At 39.1% G+C, this 25,277-nt stretch overlaps 2 protein-coding genes across 2 annotated transcripts in view; one reads left to right on the top strand and one right to left on the bottom strand.

Annotated features, from left to right (window-relative positions):
• The window catches only part of Dhx29 (DExH-box helicase 29), a 48,535-nt gene extending 41,946 nt beyond the window's left edge, over positions 1 to 6,589 (bottom strand). Inside the window, exon 1 of the mRNA XM_021638903.2 lies at positions 6,232 to 6,589. Within this exon, the coding sequence (XP_021494578.1) occupies positions 6,232 to 6,412 (181 nt within the window). The 5' untranslated portion in view covers positions 6,413 to 6,589. The remainder of the gene's footprint in view (positions 1 to 6,231) is intronic.
• A 15-nt stretch (positions 6,590 to 6,604) lies between these two features.
• The window catches only part of Mtrex (Mtr4 exosome RNA helicase), a 64,849-nt gene continuing 46,176 nt past the window's right edge, over positions 6,605 to 25,277 (top strand). The window contains exons 1-9 of the mRNA XM_060385723.1: positions 6,605 to 6,984; positions 11,937 to 12,074; positions 13,554 to 13,620; positions 17,083 to 17,145; positions 18,043 to 18,155; positions 18,901 to 19,075; positions 20,262 to 20,352; positions 23,656 to 23,780; positions 24,888 to 24,986. Coding sequence (XP_060241706.1) covers positions 6,851 to 6,984; positions 11,937 to 12,074; positions 13,554 to 13,620; positions 17,083 to 17,145; positions 18,043 to 18,155; positions 18,901 to 19,075; positions 20,262 to 20,352; positions 23,656 to 23,780; positions 24,888 to 24,986 — 1,005 coding nt within the window. The 5' untranslated portion in view covers positions 6,605 to 6,850. The remainder of the gene's footprint in view (positions 6,985 to 11,936; positions 12,075 to 13,553; positions 13,621 to 17,082; positions 17,146 to 18,042; positions 18,156 to 18,900; positions 19,076 to 20,261; positions 20,353 to 23,655; positions 23,781 to 24,887; positions 24,987 to 25,277) is intronic.

Genomic DNA, 25,277 nt, shown 5'->3' with positions numbered 1-25,277 from the left:
GGCTTGCTGTGTGAAGGTGTGTTTCTGTATATTCAATTGTTAATTCTGTACCACCAGAGCTATGGCTCATCACCGGGCTCATACTTTGTAAATATTTATTCCTTCCTCACCTAAGGCGATCTAGACTGTTTGGCTTTAGTAAAGATCTGACAGCCTGGACAGGAAGGGGAAGGTGGAACTTCTGGGCAGGGAATGGGACTCTGGGAGAAGAAATCAGAGGCGGGAGATTAGCTAGCAGACACCAGAGTGAACTGACGAAGTGAACAGCAGCAGAGAGGTAGGCCTGACCATGTGGTGGGATGCGGTGCCGGCGTTAGCTGGGGCAGGGTTGGAGTAGCTGAGAGTCTGCCCAGCAAAAAACTTCAGCTTTATAATATTAATAATCCTCTGTGTATGAGAAAGTCCCATCATACGTGACCTGATGTAATGAATCTCACATATTTGGAGTTTTAATCCGCTTGTGCAGCCAGGACAAACTATTAAACACTACTGCGTAAAAGCAGGCAGTGGTGGCACATCTTTCATCCCAGCACTCAGAAGGCAGAAGCAGGTGGCTGTCCCTTTAAGGCCAGCTTGGTCTACAGAGTCAGTTCCAGGATAGCCAGGCTCTCAAAAAAAAAAAAAAAAAAAATCAAAACATAGAAACAAATAACCAAACAATCCCCCTCCCCCAACCCCCCAAGAAGCACTTTTGAGTGGCTTACTCAAGAGAAATTCATTTCTCCTAGTCTAGAGTTTGGTAATGAAAGATCAAGGTGCCAGCTGGATTGGTTTTATTCCGGGTTCTCTTCTGTTATGAAGGTATGGCCACCACCTTGCTGCATGCTCACATCATTTTTCCTCTGTGCTTCTCTGGAGGAAGACTGTGTTCCTAGGAGGCCTTCTTATGAAGATACTAATTGTACTGAATTGATCCTAACCTTGCAACATCATTGACCATAATCACTTCCTTAGAGGCCTTAACTCAAATACAGCTGCCCTGGGGACTAGAGTTTTAACACACACATTTTGGGAACACACACATTTGGTCTGTACCATCTGGTTTTGCCTGAATTGTAGAGGAATTTTAATCTAGCAACATGGCTGTTCTGATCATATCCAAAGACCCTCTAGGTCTATGTGATCTGGCTGGAATGCAGATATGCCCATAGTATACACCTTTACTCTCAAACAATGAAGGTTAACATTAGCTTGTAGAAGGAAGCACCCATGTTTGAAAGTTGTTGTAGGATGTTTGATCATACTATGAACCCTGAGACTGTGTACTGGAAAAAACAACCCTGTTTTTAACTGTGGTATGGCTCAGCCCTAACACACACCTTTAATCCAAGAGCTTTCTGTTTATTGTAAACAGAATTAAATAAAGCCAACCAAAGTCAAGAGGCAAAGCAATCAACCAGTTGACAAGAGTGAACATACGAAAAAACCATGGAGAGTGAGAGGAAGTCAGAGCACAGAAAGAGAGATGTACAACTTAGAAAGGACAGACATTCAGTTTGAAGGGTTTTCAAGACAGCACAGAGAAGGAAAAGTTTTTTTTCTGGGACATTGGTTGAGGAGGAAGAAGCTTTCTCTTCTTTTTTGAGCTGGCAGGCTTTTACCCTAGCATCTGGTTCCCAATTCTTCACTGGTAAAAATCAAACGTTTGAGATTTTGTTTAAAAACAAAAGAAAGTGTTGTCTAATTGAGAGGCAGACAAAGTGACCAATCAGAGAAAGATTCGACAGAATAGGATATGGCTAACTCTCAACAGAGAAGAAAGGGAGGCAAGTTAAGAGAAGGCAAGCAGCACAGAGAGAGAGGAGAGGAGACAGTTTTACGGAGACTGGTCGAGGGCAGAACAAGCCAGAGAATGAGAAGAAGCTAGAAGATTAAAATAAGACTGCTGGAGTTTGCTGAGGCCAAGCAGAATAATTCAGTCAGAAGCTGAGAGAAGCCACTTTGACTCAGTCAGGAAAAAGTGAAGGTGCTAGGAGAAAGTAGCTATTTAAATGTGCTAAATCAGTAACTCTATTTTAAAATTCTAAGTTAACAGTCATGGAATAAAGTTGGCTCACATTCACTTGCCAAGTAAAAGGCTTAAGATTTATTACTGCTACCTTCCTCATCGATTGCTACAGATGGTAGAAGTTACTAGAAATCTGACTGGAAGTAAGGGTGTTAGTATGTGGCATCTCTAAGACAAAAGTATTATAGAATCCAAATTTATAATCAAAAGGTCATGCAACAGTGTACCACAAAACTGGCTTTCAAGAAACATACAGATCTTCAAAGTGACCCAACAGATTAACAAAGAAATGAACCAGAATCACTTCCACACTCTCTAATTCCATTTGGAGCCTGCTCCTTTTCTATTGTGTGTTGTTTTTGTTTTCATATCCAGCAATGCTGCTAATGTGTTCCTTATCACTACGACATTTGGCCTGTTGTGACTTTTGATCAGCCAAGAGACCCAAACAGGGGCTCTGGAGGGGGAAAAGAAAATCCAGTACCTATCTTTATGGCTCATATTTTAGGGGGGTAACATAATAAACAACTAATCCAGAATCAGCTATCAACAGTACAGACTGCTGAGAGAGTCAGTGAAGAAAGGCAATCTGAGTGATGAGGGCCTGTGAGGAAGCATACAGATGCCAGCACTTTGGCCTTAATCATATAAGAGCGGAAAACAGCTGAGAGTCTCTGCACAATTTAACACTACCACCAGTCCTCACTTCCACTGAACTTGGTCTAGCCTTTCCCTCTCGTTCACGGGGTGTTGGTATAATGTTTTTTAATGTATACACCTTACCCTTGTTCATTCAAATACTGATTTCTCCCCCACCCCCAACTCTCTGGTTTCAATCTGGATATTGCATTGTGATACTCATTCTAAGCATCCTGTCTCAACTCTTGTGTAAACAGGAACAAAATAAAAGCAACTAGACACAATGTTGAGCAGGGAGGAGCCAGAAAGTGGGAGGAGAAGGGGCAAGAGGAGAGCTGAGAGAGGAGAGCTGGAGGAGAGATAGATCTTGGAGGACGTGGAGCATGAACCAGACCTAAGATTTCACAAAAAGCAAGTATAATGTGGGAAATATAAATGTTAGGAAACTGAAGGCTTGGAGGTTTAGGAGGGAGTAAATATTGCCCAGCATTGTGTTCTAGGTTAACTAAAAACCTAGTCTCTGTGTGGTGATTTGGTTATAAAGCTGTTTAAGATTAGCAACAAGCTTTACTAGAAGATAAACCAATAGTAAATATTAATAACCACTTACAACGGGGCTTTGAGATTCTTGTTTCCTCCGCCTCAATATTGTCTCCAAGAATTCTACTGGCTGCTAGCGTCATCTCAGCTTAAATGTTTTGTATCAAGCGCCATTCCTATTACAAACCACAACAGGCGTCTCATCCCATTCAGTTTTTACCAAGTCACTATTTTCTGACTTTTACAAAATGTTTTGTTTGGTAAATCGTGAGAACTTGGAAGATAACCCCCTCTTTCCATTTGTTTTATTTTTTATTTTTAGTTTTTTTGAGACAGGGTTTCTGTCCTGGCTGTCCTGGAACTCACTCTGTAGATGAGGCTGGCCTAAAGAACTCTGAGATACACCTCCTCCTGCCTCCCGAGTTCCGCATTAAAGGCATGTGGCACCACCACCCAGCTGAATTATTTAACTCCTCTGACTGTCTCCTTGTCATTTCTCTGAGGATTTTTCTGAATAACAAACAGCATTGGACTAGATACTTCAGAAATGTTAATATGTATCCACTATATACTTTTTTTAGGCTATATAAAATGTATAATTGTGCATGTAAGGGAAGACTTGACTAATAAAAAGAATGATATAAGCCGGGTGTAGTGCCTCGGGGAGGCAGAGGTAGTCAGATCCTTGTGAGTTCAGGGCCAGCCTGGTCTACAAAGTGAGTCCAGGCCAGCCGTGGCTAAACAGGGAAACCCTGTCTTGAAAAACAAAATAAACAAACCCAAAATGAATGACATAAACAGCCATGACACATGAACTATGGAGGTCAGGAAGAATGAAACTGATATCTGAAATGGATGGTATAGGGTTATTGTAGATGGTTTAACAGACAGACGACATTCCATTCAAGAAAAAAAAAAAGAAACGATGAGGCAGAAAGCCCAGTTCTATTTGGACCCAAGACAACACCAGATTTACAACAGCTGAAAACAAATTAGAAAGACAGCAGACTTCTTTGCTAGATGAATGGTTTGGATTTTAGTCAGTAAGGACACTATGGAAGCCACCAGTCAAAACAGCATTTTTGAAAAAACCTATCTGTTGTCACGTTGGACTGACTGGAGGAGAAAAGAGCAAAGCTCTGGGGACCCATTAAGTGGCTCTGTCGGTACTCCATGTGAATGCTTAAACGAGAATCTGAATAACACATGAAAAGTCAGAGGGTGTGTTAAGATTACACAGGGCTTGCTTACAGAGTGAACGAAAACAAAGGAAAGCATCAAAAGTAACTTGAGGGTGTCAGTGAGATGTGCCAGGTCAGAAAGGAGTTTGCTGCCGAGCCTGATAACCAGAACCAGGTGGTGGAGAGAAATGACTTGGACAAGTTATTTTGTGTCCATACACAAAATAAATAGATGTTAAAACTATTTTGATCTGGGAGAAACACACAAAACAGGAAAAAATGGTATAAGGCTGGAATGGCTATCTTGAGCTTGGAAACAAAGCTGGTCAATTGAGAAGTCATCTTTAAGACTGAAGGTCGCTGACAATACAATGGCAACGACAAAGTAATGGCAACAGGGGACTTGCCTGGAAGGGCTATAAAAAGGAACTACACTCCAAGGACGAACACCTTCAGAAAGTTAACATTTTGGGACCGGAGGAAAGGAAAGACAATACAACAAATGACTATCAGAAACTTGAAAGAATTCAGTGTAATGTCAGTAGAAGTAGGAAAAGAAAAAGACCTTGGCTTGCAGCTTCAGACTGTCATGGACTACTCAGGGTATGCCATATCTGAAACTACAAGCCTAATAATTTGTGCTCTTGTGGTACTGGCCTATTTCTCCACTCTCCTCTTTTCTTTCCTCCATCCACAATGCTTATTCTATGGATTCCTAAAGCGCTCTAAGTTCTTTCTTTTTCTTTTTTCCTATTTATTTATTATTTTTGGTTTTCTGAGCCATGGTTTCTCTGTGTAGCCCTTGGTGTCTGGAACTGACTCTATAGACCAGGCTGGCCTGGGACTCAGAGATCCACTTGCTTCTGCCTCCCTGAGTGCTGAGATTAAAGGTGTGCACACCTGGCTCCAAGCTATTTCTTAACTCTCTGGATAACATTCTTTGGAAGGTTATTTCTATGTGTAGGGAGTTAGCTTCTGGACCACTTCTAACTTCAGCTCAATTGTCACCTTTTCATGATTCCTCACCTTAAAAACTCAGAAGCCCTGTTAAGCTCTCTTCCCAGGCTTTTCTTTGTGGAGCATAACATCTCTAAAGCAATGTTTGTTTGTGCGATTAGTAAATTAGATTCCTAAAATGCCCTAGAGGTGATGTTACCATTTTGCCAGTCTTATTAGAACCAGTAAGATACTTAAGTATTTGCATATATATAAACACATATGCTTGCAAGTTTTTGTTGACAGAACACAAGAACTATAAGCAAAAAAAAAGCAAACAAAACAGCATATAATTTTGATATTATTTTGAAACCAGCTGTAATAGTGGCAGGACTATACCTTCAAGTTATCAAATCAATCTGCAGGGTAAGCAAAAATGTAAGGATTTGGGAAGGAGCACAGGAAGTTTATGTAAGTTAATCCAGTGTCCAATGTGTAAAGTGCTGTTATTCTTAGGAAATACTGGCTTTTCTAGGACAGACGCGGGCACTACATGGTTGCTGAAGAAGACAGGAAGATCAGACAGAAAACAGAGCTGGCATCAGGACAGAATCGCTTCACGCTGCACTACTTACTACTCTGTTAGCGGAGTAGCTGTTCTGACAGCTCAGAGTAGACTCCTGCGGAACAACAGCAGACGCCGTTACTTTGTTCTTAGCAGAATAAAAGCGAGTTAGAGAGGCGATGCCATGCTATAACAGAGTTTCTTAACTTTAATGGCCAAAGGCCCTTAGTCCGATCTACAAGGCCACTCCACCGACAGCTAGCAGCTCAGGTGTGGAAGACGACTAGTTTGGATCTCACGGGCAACAGCTGTTTGCTATTCTTTGCTGAGGGCGGAAGGTTGGGCACTGGGCCAGAGCGTACCTTGCTTGACTCGGGGCTCCCGGGCGCCGGTGGGCACGGCGGGCGCCGGCCTGGCCACGGGCTTCTTGCTCTGGGCTTCTCCGACAGCCCCGGCCTCCGCGCTTCTGGCTCTGGAAGCAGACACCGCAGCCCGCACCGCCGCAGCCCCCGGCGCCTTGTGTTTCTTGTTTTTGCCGCCCATGTTTCAGCTGCAGCAGAGTATCCTTCCCGATCCTGATCCCGGCTAACCGCACGGCAGAAGCCGGAGAGCTCTCCTCATTAGCCGGCTCCCACGCCTCCACCCAGCCTCCTCCATCCGGGCTCCTCGGCTGGGGCTCCGGCTCAATTGGTCCGTTTCACCTGACTCCGCCTCTTGGCTCCCGGGAGCTAGCGGCGTGCCTGGCTGTGGCCGATCGCCGCTCGTCGCTAGGTTTTTAGTGTCTGGACAACCCAATTCGCCGTGGTCGAGAAAGAAAAGAGGGGGCAAAACCCAGACTAAAAGGAGAAAACTTACGCAGGCCTTAGGACTCGTTCACTTTTGATTCCCGTGAGCCACCGTAGAGTGTCTTTTTGGCGTCATTAGCGGTGCGCTCGCGGGGCCTCTTGGGTAGGAGGGGGCTTCGGTCTTAGAGCCCGAAAGATGGCGGACGCTTTCGGGGACGAGCTTTTTAGCGTTTTCGAGGATGATTCGACCAGCGCAGCAGGAGCCAAGAAAGACAAAGGAAAGGAGAAAGAGAAATGGAAGGGACCACCAGGGTCGGCGGACAAGGCCGGGTAAGGAGGACTTCCGGGCTGGCTTTTTTTGTTTCCCCTGTCTGGTGCCAGGGAAGGGAACACAACGACGAGGAGCGCAGGGAGTGTGCATTCATGGAGTCAGGAGGCGAAGTCGGGGAGGGAGAAAACACTGATGTGGGGAAGTACGGTGTCGGCGTTCGCGCGTGTGCGCCGACAGCGTGAGCTCCTGTCGCCACACTTCCCTAGGTCGCGCTCGCTGGCTGTCACCCTAACCTCGCAGCCTAGGGAAGATTCTATTTTTCCGCCGAGGGGTTGGAGAGCGCTGTGTGTCACCCACAGAACACCACACGCCGTCTTTGAAAACCTAAAAGAACCAGTTGAGCCGAGGGTGAGGACCTGTAGGAGTATTTAAACCGCGAAGGCAGGTAGCTACAGAAGGAAGAGATTTAATCTCCACATTGTAGGTTTAAAAAAAAAATCTGATTCAAGATCTCGTAACGTGAATTAGTCCGGCCTCAAACTCGCTATCGTTTTTTTGTTCTTGTTTTGTTTGATTTTTTTTTCTTCAGTTTCCGTAGTGCTGGAATTACTAGACTGCCCCACAAAAATTAGTCAAACTGGTTTTCTCTCCCATAAAATGGAGGCTGAGTAGCCTTTCACACTTGATGATTGCTTGGGTCCGTTATTACATTAGTAGTTGCAAGGTACTGTTTTTTTTTTTTTCTTCCTCCCTTACCTGGAATCTAGCCATAAAAAAAGAAAAAAAAAAATCATTCCCTTGGGGCTGAGGAGATGCCCAGTGGATAAGAGTGTTTTCTGTGCAAGAGCGAGCACCTAATTTCGACTCCCCAGCGCCACGTACAAAGTTGGCCATAGCTGTGTGAGTGCCTACAACACCAGCACTATAGGGTACGAAGACAATTGCTGGGGCTGCCCAGCATGGTAACCCAGCCTCGGAGTAAGTGAGAAACCATGTCTGTTTCAAGGGAATAATGCAGGATGCTGAAGTCCTCTGGTCTCCACAATGTGCTTAATTGCAGGTACCACACAAAAAGGCCAAGAAATTCCCGCCTTGTTGTCAAAGTTAGCTTTAGTTCTCAGCTTGAGGACTTTCACCAGCTTGATCTGTGGACAAGCCTTGGACGGTTTTCTCTTAATTGCTAATTTACGTGGGAGGGCCCAGTTCGCTGAGGCAGGTGCCTTCCCTGGGCAGGTGGGCCTGCACTGTCTAAGAAAGGGAGCTGAAGAAGCCGATGAGCAACGTTCCTCAGTAGTCTCTGTGATGCCTCCAAGTTCCTGCTTTGGCTTTCCTGGATGATGGATTGTAAACACCTAAGCTAAAATAAACCCTTTCCAAGATGGTTTTGGTCACTGTTTTATTACAGCAGCAAAATGCATGCTAGAACTTTCATCAGCTGTTCATTTTTTCCTTGAAATACAGTGCATAAAGATAAGGCAAGCTAATGCTTCTTTTCTTATCAGTTTGTTTTGGTTTTTTTGTACACAGGATCTAATTATGTAGCCATTATTGGCCTTGTGCTCATAGAGACATGCCTGCCTCTGCCTCTGGGGTGCTGGAACTAAAGGTGTGCACCATCATACGTGGATGCTTATCAGTGTTAAGGAAATAAGCTGTCACTCCTCCCATCGCTCCTCCTTTCTGCACTTAAACCATCACCACAATCTAACTATTTGTGCACCTCTAAGAGTTTCTCTGTAGAGCATCCTGATCCTTGGCCTTCCCTACCTAGGCAACTTAGTTTTTCTTTCCATTGCTATGGAACAGTTTACATTTTCTAGAATCTGCTTCGATTTACCATTTAAATTTCATTTCAATGCAGTATGGTTTTTTTTGTGTTTTTTTTTTTTTTGCTTCGCTTTTTCAGTATATTTGCTGTTTGTTCATATAACATGTCAACAGTTTTCTTCAATGATCATACTGTTTCCAATTTTAAAAGGTTTGTTTTGTATTTTGTGTGTGAGGTGGGCACATCTATGCCGAAGTGTACATGAGGTCAGAAGACAGCTTTTTCTTCCAGCTTGTTTTGAGGTAAAAGCTGTTGTTTCAGCTGTAGCACTGTGTAGGCGAGCTTCTGTCGCTGTCTAGCCTGAGCTTTCTGTCCTCACTGTAGGAGTGCTGGGACTGCAGATGTCAACCACCACATCTGCTGTTGTTTATTACATTGGAAGAGGGAGTGTGCTCTTCAGGATTCTTTGGCTCGTGCTCTGCCCAGGGTTGTTCCTGTTATTTTGCTCTTTTGAACACTCATAGCTGGTGAGAGCTCTTCAAGCTAGCTCTTAGAATTTGTTTTTATTTGGAAAATTTGTTTACATTATGTGTATGAATGTTTTATCTGCATGCATGAATGTATGTGCACCATGTGTGACCTGTTGGGTCCTCTGGACCTGAAGTCAACAGAGATTAACAACCCCTCTTGTGAGTTGTGGAGCCCTGGTCAGTCTTTGTACCCTGTATGTAAGGTTGTCTAGAGTCATTCACTGCCCCAGAGCTGGAAAAGCTGTATCTAGATCCAAACAGTCTAGTTTCTTATAATGGTACGTGTTATTTAGTGCTTAAGGCACTCATTGCCATTTGAATCCATTGTTGTTAGGTCTTTGAGTACGACTTGCTTAGGAAGTCTTTCTTTGAAAAAGTAAAATTTATACACTACTGATAAAATTAACACAGGATTTTAGACAATTCAATTATAACTTTTTTTTGCTCTAAATCATCCTTCATAATTACATAAGTTTTATTTGACATATAATACTTTAAATGTAAGAGTGATATCTCATATAACCCCAGCACTTGAGGCTTGCAGCAGGAAGATTGCCTTGAGCTTGAGGCTGCAATGTGGGACCTGTCTCAAGAAAATGAAAACAGGAGGCTAGGGAAATGGCTCAGTTGGAAAATTGCTTGCCATGTTACCATGAGGAGCTGAGTTCAAATCCTTAGGATCCGTGTAAAAAGCTAGCAGAGCATTGTGTGTCTAATCCCAGCACTTGGGAGGTGGCAGCCAGAGGACCCTGGCTTGCTGGCCAGCCGGTCTAACTGAATCAAGTTCAGCTTCAGTCAGAGGCTCAGCCTTGAAAAGATAAGGTGGAAAGTGATCTGAGGAAAACATAGGTTGTTGACCTCTTGCCTCTATATGCACACATGCTTGTGCACCTTTGGACACATGAATACTTATGCACACAACAGTATGTTAATATCTAGTAGTCTTACTGCCATTTCAAAGTGATTTAATAAATATTTTTAAAAGTTTGGTTTTATACCTAGTAAGGGTAAATATTAATCATAAAAGTAATTCTAACCTCCCTAGCTACCAGACATGCATGTGGTGCACATACATACATTCAAGCAAAACACACACAAAATAAATCTTTAAAAAAATATGAAAAAGTAGGGGCTGGAGAGTGCTCAGAGGTTAAGAGCACTGGCTGCTCTTCCAGAGGTCCTGAGTTCAATTCTCAGCAACCACATGGTGGCTCACAACCTCTATAATGTGATCTGATGCCCTCTTCTTGCATGCAGGCGCACATGCAGATAGAAAACAAATTACATTTGGGACAGTTAAGTTGGCTTAGCAGGTACAGGTGTGCTGGCTGTCAAACCTGATGTCCTGGGGTCCATTCCTTGGAATCCACTAGAAGGAAAGAAGGAACTTGTGAAGATTGTCATTTGAACTCCACATGCATGTGCCCCTACCTCAAAATGAGTAAACAAATATAAAAATAGAAGTTTGTAGTTCTCCAGTAGTTTAGATATATGCCTTTTCAGTTAAGTGGTTTTTAACTGTCATCTGTATTTGTTTTACCCCCTTTTTCTTTTAATGATACCTTTAAATTAAATTCTTAATTTTTGTGACGCTCAATTATCTGTTTACATTTTAGTAATTTTATATCCTGTAGCAATAGCAAAAGATAAATTTCTTATTTTATAGAAGCTATGTATCTCCGCATCTATATATTTTTTATTTATATGACTGTTTCTACTGTTCTGGCTGTCGTAGAACTCACTGCGTAGATCAGGCTGGCCTTGAACTCTCAGAGATGTGCTTGTGAGTACTGCAATCAAAGGCATGTGTGTGGCGCCATCCCTCACTGCTGCTTTTAATCAAGTTTCTAGCACACTAAAACTTTATGTGTATTGGTGTTTTGCTTTCGTGTATGTCTGTGTACCACTTACCTGCCTGGTGCCCTGGATGCCCTAGGACAGCAGTTACAGAGAGCTGGGAGCTGCCATGTGGGTGCTAGGAGTTGAACCTGGGTCTTCAGGAAGAACAACTAGTGCTTTTCTAACAGCAGAGTCATCTCTCCAGCCCCATTTTATTTATTTTTTACCTTTATAGGTAAATTTAAATTTGCATTGGAGTTGATTTTTGTGGGGGGGGGGGTTAGAAATTAGATTGAGTTCCTTAAAGATAATTTAATCTATGCAGTGTCACTACTTGGGGTTTTTGCTTTCTTTTGATTGACTTGTTTTTCTCTTTTTTGAAACAGGGTCTCACTGTGCAGCTGAGGCTGCCTTTGAATTTATGTCCTCCTATCTTAGCTGCCTGAGAGTTTTGTGATTTCTATATGCTGCCATGCCTGGCTTCAGATCTAACCATGCAGTCTTTTTTTTTTTTTTTTTCCAAATAGTACTAATGTACTGTTAGAGAAAGCTTTAAAGGTTTACAGTCTTTATGTAAATGTCTACTGTTTTAAGGAACAGTGAACTTAATTTGTTGTTATTTCTTATGATGGGAACTTTAGAATCTTAAAGTAACTCTTCCAAGATAACACGAAATATATACGGAATAATATTCAGCTTTACTAGTTATGAATTTAGAGGATTCTGAGAGTTGTCCAGCTTTGATTTGGGAAGGTCGTTTATTTAGAAGATGACTTTGCTTTGCTAAGTATGTATAATGTATTAAATAGTATGGGGTTATCTTAAGATTAGAACTGATACTATGGAATTTATTCTAAACGGTTTGATTTTTCAGGAAACGACTGGATGCCAAATTACAATCAGAATCATCCACTAGTGGGAAAAACAAGAGAGAGATAGATGTTGAAGGCACAGATGAACCTATTTTTGGCAAGAAGCCCAGGCTAGAAGACTCAGTTAATGAAGACTTAAGGTAGTATTTCTATAGTCATAAAGTTAGTTACTCTTATTGATAGGTGCATGACACTTTAAAAATTGTGTTACTCTATAAGCAGGAAAATACAGAGCAGCTACTTAAATATGGAGAATTAGAAAACAAATGATTCATATTTTGATATTTTAGAATTCCATTTTGGGAAAATATTTGAAGACTTTTTTTAAGAGGAGAAAAGATGTTTTCTTTATTTATAGATGTCTCGTGATGAAGAGTGACACTGACCCAGTGTAAGAATAAGTATGAATAAGTATGAATATTACAAGAGATTAGATTTTCGTTGTCACAAGTAGTACCATGGCTATGATGCACAAAGCGACTCTAGATGAGGGGCGTCTGTGACTAAAGATTTTCTAATATTTATACTTCTCAAATTTTTAAAGCTGGAACTTTTACTTCTGATACTAATATTTTTGGTTGACCTGGTTGCCATCGTAATAATGCTGTTTATAATTTTGTTTTCTCTTGGCTGTTTTAGGCTATTATAGCTACTAAATTATCTACTATAAATGGTGATATAGGTGTCACTGAAAAATTTGAAAAGGTGCCAAAAATTTGAATAGGTTGCAAAATAATAGTAAATATATTTTTAAAATTCTTGTTACCTATTGTTAGAACTTTTGGATTTTTACCAAAAATACATTTATTGTCTTAAAGTAAATATCACAAATATAATGCATAATAATGAGTCTAGTATAGAAATACATTTAGTTTATTTATAGTTTTGTCCTCTCAGCATTCAGAGAGCCTGATTAGTATGGTATAGGATTTTGATGACTATCTCTGTAAATTCTAGCAACATTTAAGTTAGTTTAGTTTATACATTCAGTTGTGTAGTGCTTTTTCAATATGCTTTGTGTTTAGAGGTAGTGACAGTGCTTTGGAGAGATAGTTTTTATCCAAAATATTGGAGCTAAGCTGATATTTGTTAAATAATCTATGTAGCAGTCGGTTATATATTTAAAACAAAACATGATCTTAGCACTTTTGAATTTTCAGCTCATTTAAATCATAATGAATATGATTTATTCCTGAATAAATTATGAATATTTATTTATCTCATTTATTTTATTCACTTTACATCCTTGTAGCTCCTTCCTTCCCTCCCAGTCCCACCCTCTCTCCCTCACTCCCCTTCCCATCCACCCCAGCTCATCAAGTTGCCTTAGGACTGAAGGTGTCCTCTTCCCCTGTGGCCTGTGAAGGCAGTCCCATCAGGGAGAAGTGATTTAAAAGCTAGCACGTGAGTCCGTGTCCAATGTGGTCCCCACTTTCCTTACTAAAGGACCCATTTGAAGCCTAAACTGCCCATCTGCATCTTTGTAGGGATTGTCTGAATATTTAAAATAGTTTGGATTTACAGTATAACTGGCAGCGTCATTTTATTTAACAGTGCAGATCAGAGACTTATGATCTAATTATTGAAAATAATTCATGTCATTTTAAAAACTTTTTAAGCTTGGCGGACCTGATGCCCAAAGTCAAGGTACAGTCAGTTGAAACAGTTGAAGGCTGTACACATGAGGTAAGTACAAACAGCCTACAGTAAGTTAGCATTACAAATGCTAGTTTCTTTGTACTGGCTGTTTAGAACTGAGGGCCGGGAATCAAGTCATTTGTCAATGTGAGATGCATGGAATGTGGGAGGGCAGTAGCTCTGTGGAAGGACTGGGCTCAGATGCTGGGTACATTTTCTAACCCTGCAACACTATTTAACTTGTAAAGTTAGAACAGTGAGATTGCCTCCATGGGATAGCTGTAAACATTATATTTTAAAATATGGGGTGGGGGCACCCAGCACAAAGTTAGTGTTGAGGAGTTGTTTATTATCGTACTCTAAAGTTACTAGCACTGTTTTTGCAGTTTACTGCTACTTCATGCCATCCTCCATTGCCTAATAAATTGCTAGTAGATCGTGATCACTGATAGCTCATAGTATCTATTTAGAAGTGAAAATGTGTACACATAGGATATAGTGTAATTATACACTTAATATTATATCAGACAAGATAGCTCCATGAATAAGAGCCCACCATGCAAACTAGGCAACCTGAGTTCAGTCCCTGGACCCAGGGTGGAAGGAGAGCTGACCTCTGCACTGTACTGAGAAACATGTGCCGTCCTAGGATAAGTAAAATAATAAAAGTACTCTTGCCAGGTGGTAGTGGTGGTGGTGCAACCTTTAATCCCAGCACTTGGACGGCAGAGGCAGGCAGATCTTTGAGTTTGGGTCTAGCCTGGTGTACAGAACAAGTTCCAGGACAGTCAGGGCTAAAAAAAGAGAAATGTTTTAACAAAACAAAGAAAGTCTGTTAAATGAGTGGAGAAATTCTAGATTTATAAAAATGCCATTTAGTGTGAATTTAGAACCTTACCTGTTTACAAGTTTTTCTGCTTAAAGTCTGTTTTTGAGAAATGGCCCTGTGTTTGTGAGATATAATGGTCAAATAGTAAGTTTCAGTGCTTCAGATTCTGTCCACAATACCCTGTCTTACAAAAACAAAACAAACAAGCAAACAAACAGACCAATCTAGAGCCTACTCTGAAGCTCTTTCTCTGCTCCATGGTTATCTTTTCTGCCCCTCCTCCTTATTTTCTCATCATATACCTTGTGTCTTTCTTTGTGGAGTTGCTTGAGGAAATCAAGTTGGAATGTCCTGATAGTAGCTCCTATGGTAAGCCCACCTGTCCTCGTATCCACGGAGAGGAAAAACATTGTCTGTGATTGTTCTGAATGTGTTCTTCGCTGTGTCTTATCTCGTCTCTGCACAACTTTTGTCAGTTACGCTTTCCTCTGTGTAGCCTAGAGCCATCTAGGAGTTTTGACATTTCTTGTTCGTGTATGAGCATTGAAAAGATAGTTTGGAGGCTTTGTTTTAGACACGCTGTTTTTCTTTCAGTTGTAGTTCTTCATTTGATGCATAGTTTTTAGTGCCAAGTAAAATAAACACAGTAGTATGGCTAGAGCATTCTCTTAAAGAATCACCACTAATTTTCCTAACCTTTCATGTTTAGATGTCTTTATTTCTTTGAAACTGCTTTGGCAAAAATCACCAGTGGCTTCTAAGCATTTATTTCTTGACATTTTGCTGCTGTTCTATTTTCTTGACTCCTTAGTGTTTGGGGGTGTCTTTGTGTGTCTGTACAGGTGTGTGCATGCACACGTTCATGCATTCCTGATGCTATGTTTGATGTATGCCCAATTACATTCATGGAACCCAGAGGAGAATGTTTGGTGTCTTGTTCTAGCTGATTTTCTTGAGATATGGTCTCTCACAGTACCTGGTGGCTGTGAATGTATAGTTTTATTTTAGGATTCCTGTTCCATTGGGTTACATGTCTCCTTGAGCCAGTACCATGCTGGTTTTGTTTGTTTTTCCTTTTTTTTTTTTCCTCTCCCTTTGTTGTTGTTTGAGACTGGGAGTCTCTATGTAGCCATGACTATCCCAAAATTGTCTATGTAGACCAGACTAGCCTTAAACTTACAGGGATCTACCTTCCTCTGCTTCCCAAGTTCTAGGCTTAAAGCATGTGGTACTAAGTTCACTTTTCTTTTCTTTTTTTAAATTCTAATTTTTAGTGTTTAAAATGATTCTTAAATTTATATTTTGATCATATTCTTACTCTCCTGTAAAGTCTTTCCATATCCTCCCCTTCCTTACCCACCCAACTTTAAATTCTTTCTCAAAAAAACCCCCAAAACCCTGTACAACAGCAAAGGTTCCCCCAACCAAGATAAATTACCACCCAAAAAGAGAAACAAGAAACACCAAACTGTAACCAAATAAAAGTACCCTAAAAAAACCTGTGGAGTCTAGTATCTGTTGGTCAACTTCTCCTGAACGTGAGGCCCTGGAGTGGTTGATTTACCCAGTGTTACTCCCTTGGAGAAAACTGATTTTCTCTCTCCCAGCAGGTATAAGTGACAGTTCAATTATTAACCATTACCCTAGTGGCTAAGTTTTCGTTCATTCATTTTTAAAAAAAATACAGCAATATAAAATGAGGTAGAACAGAAACTATCACATCAAAGTTGGACAAGACAAAGTAATAGAACGAAAAGAACCCAATAGAAGGCAGAAGAATCCGAGACCCAGTCATTCACATGCTCAGGAATCCCATAAAAAGGCTATACTGGAAGCCTTAGTATCAGCACAGAGGACCTAATGCAGACCTGTGTGGGTGGATCATTTCACCCTCAAGGGGGTTGTGGCCCACAGGCAGAGAATACTAATCAGAACCTGCTGCTCTTTCTCTGCTTCATGGTTGTGACAGCGCACACCAGCAGGATTCGCTGAAGGAGGCCAAGGCAGGAGGGTCATGAGTTTGCTTTCTTAATTATAATCAATTTCTAGCTAATCCTTCTTGAAACTGAATATATTATCTTATTGTAGTGAGTTTAACAGTATTCTTAATATTGTTAAAAGTTTTTAATCTCATCCATTTAATTTTTATTGGCGTTTTTGCCTAGTTTCTGTGTGTATTTTTAAAGTGACCTTGTAGATTATTTAGATACCATGTGGTTAGATTCTTACACAATTAGAAGTGAACATTCTGTATTAACATTTATACTTGGGAATCTGGGAATAGGGAATATCATTTTACTTCAGATAGTTTTGTTTTCTGATGATCTCCCATTTTGTATGTTTTTGGTTTTTTTGAGCACCCATTAATGTATGTTCATTAGGTATGGGAAAGATAAGGATAGCCAGGATAGGTTTTAGACCTACTATAAATATTTATAAACGGTTTCTTCAGGAAAATGATGCTGCATGTTTTCAATTACATTGCCATTAGGCCAGTGCAAATAGAGGTTGTTTGTTTGTTTGTTTTGTTTTTTAAATATTGTAGCTAGCTTTTTCCCTTGTTTTTGTAATCAGTTGATTTTCTCACATGTAAGACTAACAGAAACGTTTTGCTGGTCGTTTTTATTTAAATCCAGAGTTTAATGATCATTTCTTGTTTTCTCTTTGAACCTTAACATCAGGTTGCTCTTCCTGCAGATGAGGATTATGTACCACTTAAACCTCGAGTTGGAAAGGCAGCAAAGGTCTGTACTGTAGTCTTTGTGAAGTTTTGTGAGAGCTTAAAAAAGAAAACATTTCAAATGAGATTTTTAAATTTACTTGTGTGCCTTGAAGAAACCTACTACAAAATACAGTGAGAACTGGGTAAAGAATCGTGCTAGTTACCGTGATGATGTGATGAGCTTTTTAAACATTTTAAAGCTGCTTATCACCCTTCTTAAAGAATCTTAACAAATTTGTCAATCTCTGCAGAAAAAAATTACACATACATAAGTTTTATATACAAGATAGTTTCAACATTCAGCAGCTTCTAAGGGAACTGAAGTCTGGTCTGTTCTGTTCTGATGTGTCTCCTCAGTTGTCCAAAGGGGCCTCAAAGGCTCCTGTGTGCTGGGATTACATGTGCACACCTCTTTCTACAAACTGTTTTTACTAGGTTTTAAAAAAAGTATTTAAGGCTTAAAAGAATGAGATTAATTTCTTCCAAGAACTTTCTTTAAAAAAAGAAGCATAGAGAAGCAAGAATTATTTCTCTGCCTCTGCTGAGTAATGCTAGGAACTTCATTTTCAGGACCTCGAGTTTCATCTAGGAAAGGAAGTTGTACGTACATCTATTTTATGGGATTATAAAGATTTATGATATATGGAAAGTGTTGTATAGTACCACAAAGCATATAATAATGATTTTTATTCCTAATTTAAGTGCAAATACTACTAGACTATAATGAGAAAGTTAAACAGCAGATTAAGTTCTGTCCTGTCTGGTAAAAGTTATTTTGTAGTCCTCTTTTTTTCACTACTGAGTTGTAGTGGAATCATAAAGGAGTCGTAGAGTGCTTAGGAAAGACAGTCATTCTTTTGATTTTAGTGTGTTTTAGACAGCTTAGCATTCTCATGTGTCTGTTAATTTGCTTTTATAGGAATACCCATTCATTCTTGATGCTTTCCAAAGAGAAGCTATTCAGTGTGTTGATAATAATCAGTCTGTGTTAGTATCTGCCCATACATCGGCGGGAAAAACTGTGTGTGCTGAGTAAGTAATGGCTTTTCAAGTAAAATAACCAACTTATTTAGTTATTTTAGTCTTTGAAAGTTTCCTTTGTTTTTTGTCTATAATTCTGCAAATAAGGATGCCTGTACTTTTTTTAGGTTATTTTAAGTAAACTTTAGTTTCTTTTTCTTACCTTCATTAAAATATTGAGGATTTTTAGTGCAGTGTTTTAATAGATGTAATCAAGAATCCTTAGAACATAAGTTTCCTATATTTTGAGGGATGTCTTTCTGACAGCTGCTCTCTGTATAGCTGATTTCAACTTGTTTTTTCTACCAAATCCAACCTTTGGACCTACTCATTCAATTCCTTATGTCTACTTTCCCCTGAGTACAGATCATACTTTCCTGTTTTCCTATTCCTCTTTGTTTTTGTTAAAAAGTCAGTATTTTAGATAATGTAACATCTCTATATTCAGTTTTCCATATATCTTTCACTGTTACTGTTGGATCATGCTTGGGTGCTTGTTAATTTTAAAATTAATATTTCTTCCATCCCCCCTTTTTTAAAATCAGAGGATGGCTGGTATAATAAGCATACTGGGCAGGAACTCTATTTTAAAAAGCCTTTGCCGTGGTGTTTCTCTTAAATCTTAATTTCTTGATCTGTATTTAAATACTAAACTGAGGTGGTTTTGACTATAGTGTAAAGTTTGTTTATAGTTAAATAGATTATGAAAGAATCTGCACCAAATTTAAAGCCATACTTGCTGTTTTTATATCCTTAGGTATGCTATTGCATTGGCTTTAAGGGAAAAACAGCGTGTAATATTTACTAGCCCAATTAAGGCTCTGAGTAACCAGAAATACCGTGAAATGTATGAAGAGTTTCAAGATGTTGGTCTGATGACTGGAGATGTTACTATTAATCCCACAGCTTCTTGTCTTGTTATGACTACAGAGGTAATTTATTTTGTGCCTCATCTAACTTTTCCTTTTTAATTTAGTCAGTTTAATATAAAGCACTATAATACAATACAGCACAGTATAATATAAATATAATTTAATATATGGTCTTCTATTCAGTCCAACACTGAATGATTTATGGCTTTTTTTTTCAGATAAAAATTATAGCTTGTAATAATTATTTGAGAATATAGTTGTTTGAAAAGTGCATCATCATTGTAAAGTGCCCTAGCAGCATTAAATATATCTCTAAATTAATATTTATTACTTGCTACAATAATATAGATACCTTAAAAAGCATTTTAATAGTTTATTATTACTATGACTTAAAAATACTTAGCATATATGTTTTTCAAGGATTTGACTATATAGTTTTATACAAGTAGTGACTCTCTGTTTCATGTGATTTTTTTTTCCTTCAGTGCTTAGTTACTTATTACAGGAATCAATTTAAAATAGATTCACTGTTACACTGAGTTTTTTCTAATCACTGTTTTGTCTTGTATATAACATGTTTTTATCGTAATTATCTTTCCTGTACTTGATGCTTAAAAAGCAGTTGTTTGTGTGTGGACGTGTTCCTATGCATGGACTGGTGGAGGTGCGTGTGCCACAGTGTAGGTGTCAAGGTCAGAGAGAGCTTTGTGGGTCGGGGTCTCCCTTCACCCCATGTGTTGATTTTGGGAGGCTGAACTTCGATCCCTCTGAGCCATCGCACCAGTGCCCTTATCAGGACTTTTATACGTGGTGTTTTTCATAGTGTCTTTTCATTTTCATTTACAGTAGTATAAATTTCTTTCCAGTTTGGAGAGTTTGCAAAAGGGATAACTCTCTCTTTGGAGATGAGTGTAAGTTTTTATCTGTTCTAAAAACTTTCTCCGAGACATTTTAAACACGATAAAGATCCAGTGTCTCGGGTAGAAGATAAGCACCTCAGGTTCTAAAGAGGGAATCTTGGAAGATGCTGCACAGCGAGGAAGTTGGCTTTGTATTCCAAATCAGCAAAAGAATAGTATCTTGTGGATATCTGGATTATATGTAATGAGAAGTCAAAGATACGTAACTTTATATTCTTTAATATTCCACATAATAAGGTATCAAAAATTCATTGTTGAAAAAAATAGTATTTGACTAATTATTAGATGTTATTAATGTCCTGCAAAATATGTTTTCTTCTTTTTAGATTTTGAGGAGTATGCTCTATAGAGGTTCTGAAGTTATGCGAGAAGTTGCTTGGGTCATATTTGATGAAATTCATTACATGAGAGATTCAGGTATGTTTCACAGTATTGAGATAAGTACCGTACATTTTCCTTACAAATGCCATTAATAATTTCAAGTATGAATTGTTGGATTTATTTTCAGTTTCCATGTGCCTAGGATTCTAGTAAACTATTACATATTCAAATTGTGGGCCACATGATAAAATATTCCCAGAAGGACTTACAGTTTAGTTTCTTAAATAGTAATGTTTTTTTAGGTAAAATTATACACATTCAAGTAAAGCAAATGGAATTAAAAAGTACGGTGCTTTTATAGAGAGCTTGCTAAGCCAGGTGTGGTGCATGCCTATAATAGCAGCACTTGGGTGGCTGAGACAGGAGGATGAGGGAGGCAGAGATAGGAAGAAATAGGATCAGTGCTTGTCTAGGCTGCATGGCAAGACTTTGCCAGCCTTCCCCACATTATTGTTATTGTTATTGTCATTATTATTTTTTGTTTTTTGTTTATCGAGGCAGAGTCTTTCTGTGTAGCCCTGGCTGTCCTGGAACTTGCTCTGAAGACCAGGATGGCCTCGAACTCACAGAGATCACCTAGCTCTGCCTCCTGAGTTCTGGGATTAAAGGTGTGAGGCACCATCGCCCAGCTCTCAGTAATTATTTAATGTGAAGGAATGTATAGAACTTCTGGTTTACAAAGGTAATGTTAGTAATTTTAAAGCTAATTTAGTTTTATGCATATTTGTAAGGGAAAAAAGGTAGGTATGAAGTAAACAAACGAAACTGCTATATATTTTTCTTCAGGCTATTGCCTTACTATAATTAAAAAGTAAATATAGTTGCAATTTTGGGTTACACCAGAAAATTTAACATTTAAAAGTAAATGTTTAATATATATGTACATAAAGTAAGATTGAGTTTTTATTTAAAGAACTAAATTAGTCTATAGTAGTGGTTCTTGTCTTTCCTAATGCTGAGACCCTTCAATACAGTTTTTCATGTTATGGTGACCCCCCAACCATAAAATCATTTTGTTGTTACTTCATAGCTGTAATTTTGTTAATCTGAAATGTGATGTGCCCCCCCCCAAGGGTTTGTGACCCACAGGTTGAGAACTGCTGATCTGTATACATGATAAAAATAATATAATGTAGGTTTTTTTGTGGTGTCCTTGACCTCTCTGGCCCTTTAAATTCTTCTTCCCTGTCTTCCACAAGATTTCCCAAGCTCTGCCTATTGTTTGGCTCTGGGTTTCTGCATCTGTTTTCATCAGCTGCTGGGTGAGCCATTCAGATGACATTTATGCTAACCTCCTGTCTGCATGTATAGCAGAATGTTATTAATAGTGTCAGGAATGGGCTCTCCCTCATGACAGGAGACTCAGGTGGGGCCAGTCCCCCACATTCTGCTCTCTTTTTAATCCCTCTACCTCTTACAGGCAAGAAAAATTGTGGGTCAAAGGTTTTGAGGCTGAGTTGGTATCTCCACCCCTCCATTAGAAGTCTTGCCTAGGTACAGGAGGTGACTGGTTCACGTTCCATATCCCTTATTGCTAGATTTCTGGGGATTTCCATTGTCCTAAATTTCTAGCTTGTCACAGGGATAACTCCCCACACAATGATTCCAGTTCTCCAGCCATCCTCATACTTGATCCCTCTGTTCCCCTCTCCCACCCAGCTCCCTTTCTCCATCCACCCCAGATGTCTATTTTATTTCTCCTTCTTGGTGAGATTCAAGCATCCTCCCTTGGGCCCTACTTGTTACTTAGCTTCTTGGGGTCTGGATTGTAGCATGGTTATCTTGTACTTTATGGCTAATTAAGAGTACATACCATCCAATTATGAGTACATACCATGTTTGTCTTTCTGGGTCTGGTATCCTGGGCCCATAGGGGTTCACAATGACTGAATCACCAACCAGAGAGCATCCATGGGATGAACCTAGGCCCCTGCACACATGTAACATATGTACAACTTGGTCCTCATATGGGACTTCTGCAGGAGCAGGGGTTGTCTCTGACTCTGTAGCCTGCCTTTAGAACCCTTTCCCCTAACTGGATGGCCTTGTCTAGTCTCAATAGAAGAAGATGAACCCAGTCCTAATACAACTTGATACGCCAAAGCAGGTTGATATCCATGGGAGGTCTCCCCTTCTCTAAGGAGAAAGGGAAAGGGCCGTAGGGGGAGGGAAGTGAAGGGGGGGGGGGGGACTAGGAAAAGAGGAGAGAGGGAAAGCTGTGATCAGGATATAAAGTAAATTAATGAATGAAAAAATAATAAAAGAAAACAACTTTTATCTTTGCCAAATTCATATAGATACATTTTTTATTTACTTTAAAAATCATGAATTCTGGGCCAGCTTTTGGGTTAAGGCTCTTGCTACTAATACTAGCAATCTAAGTTCAATACCAGGGCCCATGTAGTATGAGGAGACAGCTGACTCTTAAAGTTCTCTTCTTGAGAAACACACACACACAACTGCAAAAAATCTTACCCAAACCTTGATAATGAAACTGAACTATGATTAAAAGAAGTTAAATATAAGTGATATAGCTCAGTGGTAGAGCACTTGTCTATCATGCATGAGGTCCTGTGTCCTGGACCCAGCACCACAATAAATAAATAAATAAATAAACAAATAAAATTTTTAAATGAAGCTGAATATAATAATGTGTAAGTTCTAAAACAAAAGGGTTGATTATTAAAATAAATATTCAGATACAAACAGGAAAAATACCTGGAACAAGAGCCATTATTTTTTGAAACTGTATATTCAAAACTTTGAAGCTATATAAAAAAATTCAACTAAGTATTTTCAAGTCATTGATAATATTATTATCTATTATAAAGTAATAATGAATATTATTAAGTGAGAGGTAGATTTAATATTTATTAATTAGCAATAGGATAATTTAATAAATAGGACATTTTAAGAGAGCTGTACCCATTTCAAATATACTGTTTGTCAATTTCCATGGGCTAATTCAGGTAACGTGCCATGTGGATTAGTAATAGCATAACTTTCCAGGTGTGTTGTTGTAATGTCCTAGTCTTCATTAACCTCTGCTTCTCGAAAGGAAGTGGAAATACTATCAGCTGCCTTGGTACTGGGGTTCTTGTTTGTAATGGGAAGGCTACAGTCTGGAACTGCGTTTTCAGAATCCATTCTTTATGTGGTGGCTCACTAATGCATTGACGCCATAGATTCATGAACTGAAGTAGGTTTCCAGAAGGGTCTGTGGCAAAGTAATGCTTGTGTAAAGAGGTTTGCATGTTCAGTTAGTAAGCTAAAGAGAAAATAATTTTAGATACTATCACTCAGCTAACAGTGAATCCGAAACTATATTTTCTTTCTCAGAGCGTGGTGTAGTATGGGAAGAAACTATTATTTTGCTTCCAGATAATGTCCACTATGTCTTTCTTTCGGCTACTATTCCAAATGCTCGACAGTTTGCTGAATGGATTTGCCATCTTCACAAACAGGTACTGTCCATACACTTTTCATGTCTTTATTATCTAAAAACATTGCCAGTTAGGCTTGCCATATCCTCCTTACACAGTTTCCTTATGCTCTTAAGGATAAATAAGATAGTTTAATGTTAATCTGCTTCTTAAATCAAGCAGCTTATCAAAATGAGTGTACTAGTTAGAAACTTTGATTTCTGAGTTCCATCACCAATACAGTATAGCTAAGTCTCTAAGAGTTGTGCTTTGGAGTCTAATTTTCTAAGAGTTGCCAGGGTAACATTATCAGGTTGCCATTATCCTGATGATCTGCCACGTCTGGAAATAATACATTTACTCTGAGAGCCAGTTCCAGTACACAGTGAAGAGGTTTCTTTGTTATTGTTTTGTTTTTAAGGTCTTGGTACCAGAAAAATACCTACTCATTTCTTAAATATTTGGTTTGCTAGTTTTTATGTAAATACATTCACACTTACCGTTCACCATTTCTCCTTTGCGTTCCTAGTACAACTTTAATGTCAGTTTAAGACTGAATGCAACAAATGCTCGTTTATGAATGCTGAGTGGGATATTGATTTTCTTTTTCCTGTACTTGTTCTACACTGGTACCTCATGAACTTAATGTTATGTATGGGCTATCCAGTTTCAGTCTCTTTCTCTGCTGCTTCTGTAAGATAGAAGCCCAATGAATCTTCTGGTGGAGCTTGATTTCTGCTATTTAAAAAAAAAAAAAGAAAAACCCAAAAAATAAAAAAACAAACTCGTGCTACAAGAACTTTATCTTGTTTTTATATATCAGGAATACCTTGTATCATCATATTAGGCCTGTGTAGATCTTGCTAGAGGGATCATGTGTGGTTACAGTACTCAAGGATGAGTTAATGAGTAATTTAAGTTGGGATAATATGATTGGCCTTGGCTAGAAAACTGGTAAAAAGATGGTAGTATGAATTAGTAGGCCTGTTTTTGTTTTTCTCCATTTTTCTCTTGGGTAGCTTTTAAAATTATTTGAAAGTATTAAATTCTTGTGGAGTATTTAAGTTAATTTTATTTTCCCAAATTTCTTGCTGTGTAGATCAAATATTTGTCCTGAGGAAATACAATTCTCTTTCATTTCTTTTACAGCCCTGTCATGTAATTTATACTGATTATCGACCCACTCCATTGCAACATTACATATTTCCAGCAGGGGGAGATGGCCTTCACCTTGTGGTCGATGAAAATGTAAGGGAATAATTCACATGTCTGTGTAATGTCACTTTTTTTATATGTTGCTTTTAATTTTGAACTGGAGAAAAATATTAACTGCCCCCTACACACACACAGACACACACACACATTTTCTCTCTCACTCCCCTCAAATACGTTCACTTTTTTTTTTTTTTAAGAATGATTATTTAAAACTATATCTCAGAAGTTTTAGCTGATGATTCTCTGTCTTGGCTCTTGGGAAGCTCAGATAGGAAGCTACGTTTTCCCAGGAGTTTGAAGTCAACTTAGTGAGATGTGGTTATA

The sequence above is a fragment of the Meriones unguiculatus genome, chromosome 6 (genome assembly GCF_030254825.1).
Source record: "Meriones unguiculatus strain TT.TT164.6M chromosome 6, Bangor_MerUng_6.1, whole genome shotgun sequence".
Classification (NCBI taxonomy): Eukaryota; Metazoa; Chordata; class Mammalia; order Rodentia; family Muridae; genus Meriones; species Meriones unguiculatus.
This window is presented reverse-complemented; position numbering and strand designations above follow the sequence as displayed.